This window comes from Petaurus breviceps, unplaced genomic scaffold (genome assembly GCF_028583685.1).
Source record: "Petaurus breviceps papuanus isolate PSGF00001 unplaced genomic scaffold, PetGlider_PUasm1.0 175, whole genome shotgun sequence".
In the NCBI taxonomy this organism is placed as follows: Eukaryota; Metazoa; Chordata; class Mammalia; order Diprotodontia; family Petauridae; genus Petaurus; species Petaurus breviceps.
In genome coordinates this window covers 14,406,789-14,421,279 of record NW_027185764.1, presented here as the reverse complement: position 1 = coordinate 14,421,279, position 14,491 = coordinate 14,406,789, and the positions used below count along the sequence as shown (strand labels likewise).

At 37.2% G+C, this 14,491-nt stretch overlaps 1 protein-coding gene across 2 annotated transcripts in view; it reads left to right on the top strand.

Annotated features, from left to right (window-relative positions):
* The first annotated feature begins 133 nt into the window (after positions 1 to 133).
* The window catches only part of EIF3B (eukaryotic translation initiation factor 3 subunit B), a 29,778-nt gene continuing 15,420 nt past the window's right edge, over positions 134 to 14,491 (top strand). For both annotated transcript variants that reach the window (XM_069084794.1, XM_069084795.1), the window contains exons 1-9: positions 134 to 842; positions 8,519 to 8,711; positions 10,207 to 10,326; positions 10,441 to 10,498; positions 10,700 to 10,828; positions 11,216 to 11,373; positions 13,314 to 13,445; positions 13,538 to 13,604; positions 13,927 to 13,973. In XM_069084794.1, the coding sequence (XP_068940895.1) occupies positions 278 to 842; positions 8,519 to 8,711; positions 10,207 to 10,326; positions 10,441 to 10,498; positions 10,700 to 10,828; positions 11,216 to 11,373; positions 13,314 to 13,445; positions 13,538 to 13,604; positions 13,927 to 13,973 (1,469 nt within the window). In that variant the 5' untranslated portion in view covers positions 134 to 277. The remainder of the gene's footprint in view (positions 843 to 8,518; positions 8,712 to 10,206; positions 10,327 to 10,440; positions 10,499 to 10,699; positions 10,829 to 11,215; positions 11,374 to 13,313; positions 13,446 to 13,537; positions 13,605 to 13,926; positions 13,974 to 14,491) is intronic.

Here is a 14,491-nt window from a genome sequence, read left to right as displayed (position 1 = left end):
ACCGAAATCCCTCTTCTTGTGCCAGTAATAGAAGTCTCTGAGACACTCCCAAACGCGTCTCCCTAGCTCTGAGCTCTTACAAGCACGTCGTGGCACACGAGGGCGTGGGACCTTCCCCCTCGCCGTAGGCCCGTTGGTTCGGTCCTTCCCCCAGGTTGGGCGCACATGGCCTGGGAGTAGGAGCCGGCGGGCCCCGCGGTGGCAGCTGGTAGAGTCGGAAGTTTGGTGGTGGCTAAACCAGGGGAGCAACGAGAGCTGAGCGGCGGCGCCAAGGCCCATGCAGGACGCGGAGAACGTGGCGGTGCCCGAAGCGGCCGAGCAGCGGGCTGAGCCGGAGCAGCAGGCCGCCGAGGAAGAACCGGAGCGGCCTGCGGGACCCGAGGCCCAGCAGGCGGCGGCGGCCGCCTCCGTGCTCGTACCCGAGGAGAAGGGGGAAAAGGACGCCGCCGCGGTGACGGTGGCCAAGCCCGGGCCGGAGCCCGAGGCGATCGCGAAGCTGCCCGCAGTAGAGAAGGCCGCCGGCGAACCGACCTCAGCCGGGTCGCCGCCGCCGTCGTCCCCACCTCCGGGGGAGCCGCAGCCACCTGAGAAGGTTCCCGAGCCCAAGGCGGAGCCCCCGGCGGCTAAGGAGGAGAAGCGGGAGGAGAAGGAGAAGGCGGAGGACGGAGGAGGGAAAGAGGAGGAAGAGGAGAAGGAGAAGGAGGAGGAGGAGGCCGGGGGCGAGAAGGAAGACCAGGGCCAGGAGGCCGAGGCCGAGCCCCGGCGCCTGGAGAGTGGCAACGAGGAGGACGAGATCTCCTTCAGCGACCCCGAGGGCTTCGTGGACGACATCAGCGAGGACGGTGAGAGCCGGGGCTGGGGGTGGGGGGCACGGAGCCCCAGGGAGGGGCGGGTCCGACCCCTACCTTGGGATGAGAAGCGGAGTCTGGAATGATCGCATAATAACAGTGGTCCCTGTTTACCTTTCCTGCCTATAACCCAGGGTTTCGGAAGAATTATCACCAGACGAGGAAACTGAGGCATGTAAGTGACCGACCAAAGGTTACAAAGTGCCTCTTTTTGTGCCTTGAACTCCTTTGGCAGGCTGGTGAAACTTAGACATAATGTTTCATAAAGTGACAAAGGAAATTGATCATACTGAAATACAGTGGTCAATTTCATTTTTTTTAAATACAAGTTTCAGAAGTGTAAGTATTTCAGTGGTTTAGAGCCAGCATTTGAGCCTGACTACAAGTTTCATTCCATTATTTTTTTTTCTCTATTTAACAGATTTATTCAGATATCTATGGGTAGAGCAACTATATGGGTATAATGAATGGATAGGAAAGGTTGGGGGATGGGGTGGCGTGGGGAGAAGAGTCTGGAAGACCTGAGCAAGTTACTTTTCTTGTGTGAGCCTCAGTTTCTTCATTTGTAACATAAGAATAGTTTCATCACATACTTCACAGTGGTGAGTATCAAATAAAATCATGCACATGCAACACTTTTTCCAACTCTTTTAAGTTCCATAAAAATGGAAGCTTTATTCCATGTTGTAATTTTTTTTCTCATTTTTTTTTGAGAAAAGGAAGAGAAGGAGATACTTAAAAATGCTATTGTTCTACACAGGTTTGAGTAAAAAATGTCCAAAACAAAGTAGATCAGTGTTCCAGAAATTTACTTTCTTTCTACAAAAAAGGTTAAATACATTATGTATTTTACTCACAGGGCTCTGACTACAAGAAATACGGGTAAGTTTCATCTCCTTTCAGATAATTGTATGTATTGTTAAGTCTCTGGATTTTATAACAGATGCTTCTCTTTCAGGGAACCTCAGAGCAGGGCCATTTTTATGACTTTTTAAAAATTTCACCTTCCACTTAGTTAAGATTTTAACCAATAACACAGAAAACCCACTGATCTCAGTTATTCCTACAACTGGTAGGGAGTAGAATTGTAAAGGGGCAGCAAGCTGTCAGTATCTGCCTAGGTAATCTGGTTCTCTTTTTAAGAGAATCTTTTTAATTTTAATTAATAATCTTTTTAAGCTCCATAAATAATGTATGTTATAGTAATAATTGATATTCATATAGGATTTTGTGCTTTCCTTAATATAAATTACATAAATTTGAATTATAAAAATATAGGTACAAATAGTCCCATTTTACAGGTTGAAGAAACTACAACAGAGAACAGATTGTAGTACTTAAGAGTTAGAAGGGGAGAGTAAGAAAGTAAGGGTGCAGGTTTTGAGTTTAGATCCCACCTATGTTTTATTTATTTTTCTACCTTGAGTAAATTATTGTACCTTTCAGGGCCTTAGTTTCTCTATCCATCAAATGGGGGGTTGGAGCAGATGGCTCCTAAAGTCTCTTTTAGCTCTAGATCTCTGATTCTTTTTGGCAAATTCAAATTCCAAATCTGCCAATAATGTAATAATCTCTTTGGTATGAGGCATCTTTGCCTCTATGGGCTTCAATTTCATTATTTCTGAGATCCCTTCTAGCAGTTACTCTATGATGGGAGATTATCAAATCCAGCATTCTCATTTTCTCCTGATTGGACAGCTTTAACTTTTTTTGGTTACTTTTTCCAATTAACAAGCTTTTATTTTCTTTTCCACCTCCCTCCAGGTTAAAAAAAAAAGAAGAAATCAAAACTCCGTAACAAATATGCATAGCCAAGCAAAATAAACTCCCACATTGGCCATGCCCAAAAGATGGATGTATCTTCATTTTAAGTCCCAACACATCTATTCATCTTTGGCCCACTGGAATTGCTATTTGTTGTTACATTTGTTAGAGTTCTAAAGCCTTCCAAAGTTGTTTTTCTTTATAATCTGACACTTTCATTTTATAGCTGAGGAAAGTGATATGCAAAAAGGTTAAATGACTTTCTCAGAGTCACTTAATTAGTAGCAGAAATAGAATTCAGACTCATATCTTGTGTTCCTTAAATCTGTCGCTCTTTTATTACACTGACTAAAATAAAAAATAATCATAAACCTTTTTTTGCAGAAATATGTAATAAAAATTGTACAAAATTGTTGATGTCTTATAAGTTTAAAAGAATATTCATTGAATTAAAACTAAAAAACTAATTTCAGTTCCATAGTATTGGTGCTGCAGTTGAAATACAGGAAACGGGAATTCTTCATAACACATTTTTAATATTCATGAATTAATTCAAGGTGTAGATGCAGATTGACAAATAATTTGTAGCTAGCATAGCAAAATAATTGTTGAATTGAGCAATTTAGATTTGAAATAACCTTTGGCTTAAAGGGATTTAGCATGTAGAACTGTACCTTAGAGATTATAATAGCTAGCATTTATCTCTTTTAGTTTGAAAAGTATTTTACATATGTCACTCTCATTTGTTCTTTACAACAGCCTTGGCAGATTAAAGCTACTGTTATCCTAATTTAATGTTTAAGAAACTGAGGCAGACAGCTTAAGTGCCTTGCTTGGAAGTGTCACGAGTTTGAATTTGTTCTCAGGTTTTCCTGACTCCAGGCCTGGCACACTAGCTTAGTGGATCGTCTGGTCCAACCTTTTTCTACAGAAAAGGCCCTGCTATTTGTAAGGCCTTGTTCCATATGCCTGGAAAAACGGAAATGAAAAATGGAAAAAAAAATTGGAAAGAGTCCTTTGAACACAGGTCCCCTGGCACCAAATCTCCTGTTCTTTTTTTTTTTTGGTAGGGTTTTTATTATTTTAGTAACTTCACTCTAGTTAAGTGCTTTAAATGGCTAGTGTGAATGTTTTGAATAAACACTTTGCAAGCTATAAAATGCCTTATAAATGTTAGCTAGTTATTATTCTTATCAGAGAAACTGCTAGTTGTGACCAGATCATGTGTGTTTTCTCTTCTACACATCTTATACCAAATATTCAGAATTCTGTGTAGTTTTTCATTCGATCTTTTCATTGACCCTTCTTAAAAAAATCACACATTTAATAGCAACAACTTGAGACTTGATTTATTTCTTGATAGCTTGACTTTTTCACAATGTCTTTATCTACAAACATCCTTTCCATTCAGTTTTTCCTTTGAATCTAGTGCTTAGTCAAGAAAATAGTTGTCAAGCTTTTAATTCTAAATGTTTTGCTCTTAACTCATGAAGGCTAGTCTCTCTTTTTAACTCAATTAATTTTTAAGAATTTTTCCTTTTTTTGCAGCCATATTGAAGGATGTTGTCCAGGTATTAGTGTTTGTAAAGATCAAGGACATTTGTAGGAACTTGATCTGTGATTTCATTAATATAGGGGACTCTTAAGATAAAAAAATTCTCTGCAAATACAAGTTAGTACCTTTTGTGCAACTCGTGACTTATCAGTCTTAGAGCAGTGGTTCTTAACTTTTTTGGGTCATGAACCCGTGTGGCTGTCTGGTAAAGCGTTTAGACCCCTCTCAGAATAATGTTTTTAAATTCGTAAAATAAAATATATAAGATTGCAAAGAGACCAATTTGATTGAAATACAGTTATGAATGCCTTTCCTAGAGTTGCCTAGATCACTGAGTAGTTAAAGACTGTCACTTGGTTATTACACTAGTGATATATGTTGTTGAATTCTAGTCTTCCTAACTCTGAGGCAAACTGTCCACTATGTTCTCTCTTCATATAGCTACTGCTAACTTTTTTTTCTTATAAACTACTTGTAAAAATGGTAGGTGCTTTAATAAGACATAGTTGGGTCTTTATAAGTGGGAGGAATTGCATCAGTCTGTATAAAAACTGACTTGCGTAAGATGCAAACCTTATAAAAGCTGAGCAGGCTTAACAGGCAATTTAATTGTATAGTATGCCAGTTTTAAAAATAAGGCCAAGGATTTGATTATTTTACATGGTAAATGTGTCAGGTATTTCTTTAAAACTGAGAATGTGGTATGTAGCATCTTTATCTTCTACTTCTCTAGTCTTCTTTGACCTTGATTTTTAACTTCCTATTATCAGGTTTTACATTTTGAATAATAGTCGTGGAAATCATTTTTGAAAGGGTAAATTTTTTATTATCTGTCTTGAGAGTATTTGGATATTCGGAATAAAGAAAATTGCATTCTGTTTTTAACTGATGTTTTTCATTTGTATTATGTTATATTTTTCATCCTATCCAAATTTTAGAAATTTATTTACAGCAAGGGAAATTGTCAGCCAGTCTTTCTGACCTTTGTGATATTTTGTATATTCAAATATTCAAGGTAATAAAGAAAAATTAGAATTATAATTAGATTTAGTATAGATAAGTATGTTTGTGACTAGCCATTATTCTTGTAATGTTATTGTAAGTATTGTATATCCTCAGTTTTGATAGGTTTACTAATTTGTTAAGCTGAGCTTCTAAATAAAAGTTATTGCTGGAACCAATGATGTCATTGTTTGGCAGGCCCCTGTTGTTTAAGAAGATCTCTTACAGTACCAGAACACACAGGTAGCTAGCTAGCTAATGAGATTCTTGACTTATGCTTAGGACCTGACATTTCAGTAGTGTCAGGACAGTACTTGTTTTTGCACCCTGGAACAATCCATTCTGTTAATCTACTAGAAGTAGAATTTTAGGAAAGCTTTTCAAGGAAAAAAAGCTGTTATAGGATAGTGTAGATAATTTGAATATGGAAATTTATTGAGAATGTTGCATTACTTGAGGCTGTCATTTTCCATTTCTTCAGATATTGTAGCATATTTACTAAACATTTCACAGAATTATCACCTGATCCTCACAATGCTTTGAGGTAAGAGCAACAGATACTATTATCCCCATTTTCTAAATGAGGAAACTGAGGCTTAGAGACATGACTTCCCTAAGACCACAGATCTATTAATAGGATTAAAGATCAAGTGTTGCCTGACTGTCTTTTCTACTACTATAGCCCTGGTGATAATGCTTTTTGAGGTTTCTGAAGTCCTGGAATAATTTTCAGAGCTGTGGATGGAGGTTAACTATTTTGAAGCTTGTTAACTAATAGGTGATTACACTGAAGCCTTCTCTCCAAGTATCAGCTAAGCTCACACTTGCCTTTCTTTACTTTTGCATCTCTCCTTTTTCAAAAAGTTTTATTGGTGCATTTTGTTTGTTTTTGGCTTTGTTTTTTATACTTGGAGTCATTTTCCAGTAACCTGCCTAATAGAATCCTCTCTCTTAGAGCGAAAAATATTTAACAGCGACCAGTCTGTATGTGCTGCAGAATTTTGCAACATGTAGTACTACCCTGCCAAAAGAGTTTTCCTAAAACCAAGAATACTCAACTGTTTATTTTGAATTTTGATGTCTTTCTGTTGCTTTCATTTATATTATTCTTGTTTTTATTTTAGCTTCTGCTTTCTTAGCTCTACATGAGTTCATATAGATTTTCCTTTGTCTGAATTTGTCATTTTCTTCATGCCTTATAGGAGTATTCCATTACTTTTTACACACCACATTTTGTTTAGCCATCCCCCCACTTGATTCCACTTTGGTTCTGGTTTGTTTTCTCTCTTCTTCTTTTTTCTGTCTTCCTTCTCTCCTTTTTTCCTTTTTCTTCCCATATTCTACCTTCTCTGAGAAATGAAGCTTTTCCCTCTAGACTAGCTATGATTTGAGGCTGAAATCTCCTTTTGCACTTCTTATAATTTTTGAATGAATTTTAGTGTCTCCTGTACTTTTAAGATGAGTTGGAAATAGAATTTCTAGAAATAAGAAAAAAATTCTAGAAAATAGAAAATAAAATTTACGTTCTTTTTTTGTGTAGCCTTAGACAAACTTTGTATAAGTCAGTGCCCTTGATTAAAAATAAGATTTCCCCAACATTGGACTTAAAGCTGTACATTGACATTAAGTGGAAATTGGCTCAAATCAAAAACTGATTTAATTTTATAGAAATAATATTGTGAGACTAACCCATTGCCAGGCTGACAAGACTTAGTCTTATCCTAAATTAAAAGCAAGAGGCAGGTGTCCTAGTCAAAGTGTCAAGAAATAATGAGATTACGTTACACAGCAAGAATTCTGTGTAACAAAGTTATGTACTTGTTTCACTATATGACTATGTACTATATGCAATAATAGTGCTTTGTTGATCTTTTTACAAAGAATTCTACTCTGGATAATTTAGGGAAAAATACATTTTTTGATCCTTGTCCGTCATGCATCTGTTTTATAAAGAAAGTGTTTGTGTACTGTTTGCCATACTGGTAAGGGAGGGACAAGCTCGGTTGAAGTAGCATGGACCTTAGCATTCCTCATCTTGTATGCCAGGGCCCTCCTTGTTTTCTTCTTCTCTTCCTGATAAAAGACCAAACCAAAAGACAAAATAAAAGATTCTGTAATAAGGAGCATGGTGGTATCTGTCATGCTTTCTTTTTTGTTATTAAATTAAAAACAAATTATTCAGTATTAGAGAATTAAAATAATGTATTTCTTTGCCACGTACTAAGTGACAATGTTATTTCTAGCTGTCTAAGCCTTATAAGCAAAGGCTGTGCATTGTAGCATCTGACAAACCTTCATAAATTTTTACTAATAGTTTTGCTGCAACATAATTTTTTCCTATATATAGCAAGAGAAAATTTGAAATTGGCCTATAGAAATTCAAAATTTTAGTTTTTCTGCTCTTGTTCATATTTGTATTTCCTGTTTGTATTTTCTCTTTCTTAAATCACATTTCCTATCATCTTCCCATCATTTTTGATGAGTTAATATAATGTAATGACTATTTCCTGTCCTTCTGAGAAAGTAAATGGGAGACTGAATTTAAGGCAATCATAATTTCTTGATTTGCATGTTTTAAGGTCTTAAAAGTAGTGTGCTATCTTTATTTGTAATTAGGAATCTTTTTGTTCAAAATGACTTGACAGAAACTGTTGGGAAAACTAGAAACCAGTCTGATAAAAACTAGGTGTAGAACAGCTTGTAGCCATATATCACAATAAGCGCCAAGTGGGTTCATGATTCAGACATAAAGGGTGCCATAAGCAAATTAGAGGATCATGAAGGAAATTATCTCTGTGGATCTGGGAAGAGTTCATGACAGACTCGATAGATTGGATCACAGAAGGTAACTGGACGACGGATTCTAGAAGACTTAGTAGTTAGTGACTCTGATCAACACAGTGGCCAACCATGATTCCAAAGGTGCTGCCCACTTTCTGATAGAGAGGTGGTGGACTGGGAGAGCAGATAGAGGCATATTTTTTTTTTTATTCCTCCCTTCTTTCCCTTTCTTCCTTCCTCTTTTCCTTCCTTCCATGGCTAATTCAAGAACATAATAACTACATATTTATATGGGCTTTGTGTTTTTTACCTTCTCAATAGGTGTGAGAGTTGGGTGTGGGGCGTAGGAAAGAGAATTTGGAACTTAAAATAAAAAAAAAGTAAGTTCAGATTAATTCATAAATTATTTTGACTTTTAAATTTGGGGTATTCCAGAGAGAGAGAGAGAGAGAGAGAGAGTGTGTGTGTGTGTGTGTGTGTGCGTGCGCATGCACGCGTGCACGCACATGTGCATATGCATGAGAATTTTTTTCATCTTTGGTAAATTCATATCTTTAACTTTCTACAGAATTGCTGGGAGATGTACTCAAAGATAGACCACAGGAAGCTGATGGAATAGATTCTGTAATAGTGGTGGACAATGTTCCTCAGGTAGGACCTGACCGTCTTGAGAAACTGAAGAATGTCATCCACAAGATTTTTTCCAAGTTTGGGAAAATAACCAATGATTATTATCCAGAAGAAGATGGAAAAACTAAAGGGTGAGTAATGGAAAAGGTCAATTCAGGGATGTGGTCCCCCTCCACACCCCCCATATCAGTATGCCACAAGGCAAACAGCTAGAGAAAGAAAAAAGGAATAATATTGTGGGTCTTGTGATCATGTAGACTGGTTGGTCACTTACAGAAAGCCAGTTACTGTTTTGTCTTACTGCCATCACAATTCAAATACAATTCTACAATTCAAGCATTTAACCAAAAATCCTGAGAAAAGACTTTAACAGAAATACAAGTTGGATGAATTTTAGGAAGGCTAAAAACACAATTTTGCCTTTTTTTTTTAAATAAGCAAGAAAACCTGATCACTTTTACAAAGAATAGCAAGAAATATTTGTGCACAGCATAACAGCCCAGTTGTTAAATGAATATATTTCACAGTGCCATTGAGATGTAAGGTACCAGTAATTCTGCCAACTTTTAAAATTAAATTTTATTTTTTCATTCAGCAGAAGTCTTACCTTTTCTCCCTTTTTCCCCTAAAATGAAAAACAAAACCTGTTTTGCAAGCACGTAGAGTCAAGCAATACAAATTTCTTTATTGGCCATGTCCAAAAGGAATGAGAGAGAATATGAATTTATTTTTGTCTTATTCTGTACTTTGTGACCCTGGTCTTTTTGTCCCTTTCAGGAGGCAGGTAGCAAGTTTCTTTCTCGGAACTTGATCAGAGTTTCTGAGTCATTGTATAAATTATTCTTTTGATTCACTCTGCATCAATTTGTGTCATCCCAGAATTCTGTCTGAAATCATCCCCGCTAAAAATCAGGTTAAATACAAGGACCAGTTGCAAAGAACTGATTCCCTTCTTTTGAGAGGGTGGTGGGGTGGGATTTGTGAAGTAGAAAACTATAGACGTGCAATATTGTATATACTGTTAGATACAATTGCATTGTAAGGAATGTATTTTGTGGGGGTATTTTGGGAAAGCAACTAGTATTAAAAACTGACAATGAAATGTTTTTTAAAATAAGTTGTAAAATTTGATGAAGCAATAGAGAAAGGGAAAAGAAATGCAGCGAGGTGACTTTCTGAATTTTGAGAGAAATGACCAATAGCCTTTTTGTAATATAATGAAATTTTCCTCTTTTGTGAAATAGCATATTGCTTATGTTGAGTAAAACATCTTTTTAATATCTTACTTTACGTGTAATCACCCAATATACTAATATTCATGAATTGACCTTGATTTCTGTTTGTCAAACACTCTGTGGAGATGGTGAATATTTTTTGTGTTTCCATTCTTCAAGTTAGAGTTTCTGTTCTGGTTGAGGGATTTGTGCTAGCTGCTTTGGCTTTTTCTGCTTATGGAAGATATTGAATGAGCATATATACCTGATACCTAATCTTTATTGTGTTTTATCCACAATGTTAAAAGGATTCTAGCTGTCCAGTAACAAAGAGTTTAATGATATGTCAACACATGCAAGAGTATAGTTGAGTCAAATGCTTTCCTTTTTTTCACTTCTTATATTTATGCAGTTATATCTTCCTGGAGTATGTCTCCCCTGCTCATGCCCTGGATGCTGTTAAAAATGCTGATGGCTACAAGCTTGACAAACAGCACACGTTCAGAGTAAACCTTTTTACTGACTTTGACAAGTAAGTACAGACTTCTGGCTATAGTTTTCTTCATACAAACATACTCATAACAGCTCTGTGATGTGATCCGTGAACTCTAATATTACATTGCTTAATGGTTATGGTCTCTTTCAGATACATGACAATCAGTGATGAGTGGGACATTCCAGAAAAGCAGCCCTTCAAAGACCTGGTATGGTGTTTTGTTTTTAAGTTTAGGTCTAAGGGGCTAAAAAGGCAGTGCCCCATATCTAAATGCTATTTTTGAAATCCTTCAAAAGCATCAGAGAAAACAAAGATGTCTATGATCATTTGATAATTTATTTTTGATTGATTCAATTTGAAAATAATTTTTTGATGACATGGAACAAGCATTTGGTCTCTACTATTCTAGGGAAACCTGCGCTATTGGCTGGAGGAGGCAGAATGCAGAGATCAGTATAGCGTCATCTTTGAATCTGGGGATCGTACGTCCATCTTCTGGAATGATGTGAAGGATCCAGTCTCCATTGAAGAAAGAGCGGTGAGAGTCGGCTGCTCTGGGGCTCCTGGGGCAGTAGGAGGGGGACCTGTAAGAGCCCTCAAAGGATACCCATGTCATCTGTCTTCAGTTTGGCCTTCTGGATAGAGACCTTGCTCTTAACATACTTAATGCTTCTTAAAGCCTTTTTTTTTTTTTTAAGTAAGTGTCATTCTATGAAAGTTGTGTGAAAGGATATCACTTTCTTTCTTTGAGATTATAACTCCGTAACTGTCCATTATAGTTTTCTTCTGCCAAAGTAAATTGGGTCATAAAAATGAAGGTACTTGATTCAGTAGGATTGAGCAGTGGTCTTTAATTCTGTGGTTCTCCTTTCATATGGTTGTTTTCTCAGTTTTTATTTGCTAATGTTGGTATTGATTTCCACAGAGATGGACAGAAACCTATGTGCGCTGGTCACCAAAAGGCACCTACTTGGCCACATTCCATCAGAGAGGAATTGCTTTATGGGGGGGAGAAAAATTCAAACAAATTCAGCGATTCAGCCACCAGGGGGTGCAACTTATTGACTTCTCACCTTGTGAAAGGTATGCTTTATGAAGTCTGATATTCATTTCAGTGCTGTTGAGTCTTGTGATGCACATTTCTTATCAAATGAGAAATCAGTTCCTATTTCATTCAGTATTTCTTTATGAAAGTATGAGATATCTTGTCTAGCAAAGGAGGATAAAGTTATATGAAAAGGTTTGGATGTGAAAGTAGATAGAAACAACTGAATCTAAAGTAGAAAGATCTAGTAAGGCCAAGTTCAGGTCTTTGGCAGGCTGTCATGGTCAAAAAGTAGTCAGTTCAGTGTCCTGCATATTTAGGAGCAACTTCTATATTTTTCTTGAATATTTGATCTAGTTCTTATTTTTTGCCTTATTCTTTTTTTTTTTTTTTGGCCTTTTGGAGGGCAATTGGGGTTAAGTAACTTGCCCAAGGTTACATGGCTAGTTAAATGTCTGACGTGGGAACGAACTCAGGTCCTCCCGACTCTGGGGCTGGTGCTTTTACTCACTGCGCCACCTAGCTGCCCCTTTTTTGCCTTATTCTTTAACCCCTTACTCTTGGGCTTCTAGTCCCACTATTATATTAAAAGTCACTTTAAAAACAGTGACTTTTGGTCAGCTGGGGAATTTTCATCTTAACCTCTCTAGCATTTGACATTTTGCTTTATTCTTCATTGGAACTTTTTGTTCTCTTAGCTTCTTTGGTATTAATGTTCTCACTCTTCTATCCTTTTTCCTTCAGTGGTTCTTCTTTCTCCCTTCGCCTGTGTATATCCTCTTAGGCTCAGTTTTCTATCTCCTGCTTGCTCTTTCTGTTTTCATTGTCTTACATTGTTCGTCATCTCATGGTTTCATCTATTACCTGGATGATAAATGACTCCCAGATTGGTAACTCTAGTCGCAGCCTGTCTCTTAGCTTACTTGGCTTGTTTAATGTCTCCTCCTTCATTATACAAACCACAAACAGCTAAGTACCTTATTCATCCCTTTTCTCTTACTCTTCTCACAATAAGAATAGCCATATTCTTCACCTGCTCAGATGTCACCTTTTGTGTCTGGCAGTATGACTGATTCAGACAGTTTATTTGTGTTTTAGTATGGAGTATTGTTTTAACATTTAAGTTTGTATAGGATGAGATGATTAGTGTGTTGGCACAGTTTGTACATAGCAAGAGCATTCTAACTAGTGTCAAAGAGGTCTATCCAAGCATATAAAGTAGGTCAAAATAGGAGTATTATTGTGAGATAAACTGTGGTTTGGGGTCAATCCCAGATTGAGTTTATCAGACCATAGGTAGTCCTGCCAAGAGAGATATATTCAACTGGAGTCATTGCATATCTCGGGCTATCTCTGTCACTCTGTTACACTACGTTTGCCTCTTTATTTTGCCATTCTGTTATAAGGAAGCAATCTGCCTTAGGAGTTTTCTTTTTTTCATGGTATAAATAAAAACAGATGCTCTAGAGATAGAAAACGAAACAATGATGTGAATAGTCAGGCCTCTACAAACTGAGGTTCCCCAGCTAAGTGCCTAAATGGGAATCGTGTCTGACCATCATTGTATTTACCTTGTTAGTTTTGTTAATTCCACATTAATAGAGATGTATGAGAGTTTCTTTTTCCTGTCTCCTCGGGCACACACATTATTTTATTTAGATTTCTTTTTTTCGTGATCTTGATTTCAAAGGAGAAACTTTCAGCTGTATCATTGAGCACCAAGGATGCCTGCTTAGAGTTCTTGAAATCCAATAGTAGTAACTGCTGAAATGAGAATATTGCTTTCAATCTGCTCTTGGGGCTCTGGGTGTTACTGTCAGTCACACCCCATGTGGTTATGCCACTTAGTCGTTTAACCTCAACTTTCTCTCTAACTTGGGGGTGTATAAAACCTGCCTTACTGTATGGTTATGAGTATCAGAGGAACGAACATACAGAGAAGTTCAATATAGTGGTAATTTCCTTTTTTCTCTCCTAGGTATCTTGTGACCTTTAGCCCTCTGATGGATACACAGGATGACCCTCAGGCCATAATTATATGGGACATTCTCACAGGCCAGAAGAAACGAGGATTTCACTGTGAAAGCTCTGCTCATTGGCCTATTTTTAAGTAGGTTCAATACTAGCATCAAAGATGACCTTTTTATTAGACTCTAAAATTGTGGAACTGACAACTAATTGGATTTCTATTTATTTGCCTAGGTGGAGTCATGATGGCAAGTTTTTTGCCCGAATGACAATGGATACTCTCAGCATCTATGAGACTCCGGTAAGTGACTGTATTTGTATAGGCAATAGAGTATTTAATGTAAGTAATTTTGCTTGATGGTATTTACTTCCATTCCCTTTACCTTTTCAGTTTAGTTAATCCTCTGGATTCTAGGCTCTGAAGACTGGCCACTATTTTCTAATGTCTGTCATCCAACAAATTAGTGTCACTTCCTAACCTTTGCTTGGGCAGAGCTAATTGAGGCCTGGTACTATATATATTTTTAGTGTTAGTTAAATTTATATTTTATATCGTTCCTTACCCTCCTGTGAGAACTGTAATTCTGACATGTTTTTATCCAGCTATATCTTTTTCTTTGTAGTCTATGGGTCTTTTGGATAAGAAGAGTTTGAAAATCCCTGGAATAAAGTAAGTGATTTCTTCCTTTAAGGAAAGCTTAGTTTCCTGTTTGTCCTCTATCTTTAAGTAATTCTTGCTGTAATGACCATTTTTTTTCTTAATCATGGGATTAATTAACATCTTCTATGTATTGTATTTTTGAGAATGGAAGAAACTTAATGCCAAGCCTAGTAATTATTTTTCAGTAACTACTCTAGATGGTTTCAGAAGGCACTAGGCTAGGCTGCCCTTTATTTTATAGAAGCTTTAGTCATGAATCATTAATAGTATTTGTGCTGAGGTCAGACAGAATATGATTGTAAAGAGGTCATGGTTTCCAGCGTAATCAGTTTCATAGAAGCTCATTTTTGTGGGTACAAACTAAACCCTAAAACATAGTTCATCATCTCCCATACTTGCTGTTAGTTCTACAGGATCATTCATAACTAAAATTCAACAGTCCTAACATAACAAATTAAGATGCAGTTCCTATTGATAACATCGTTTATGAATACCCTAGTATGTATCGTCTTAGATTTGGATTATCC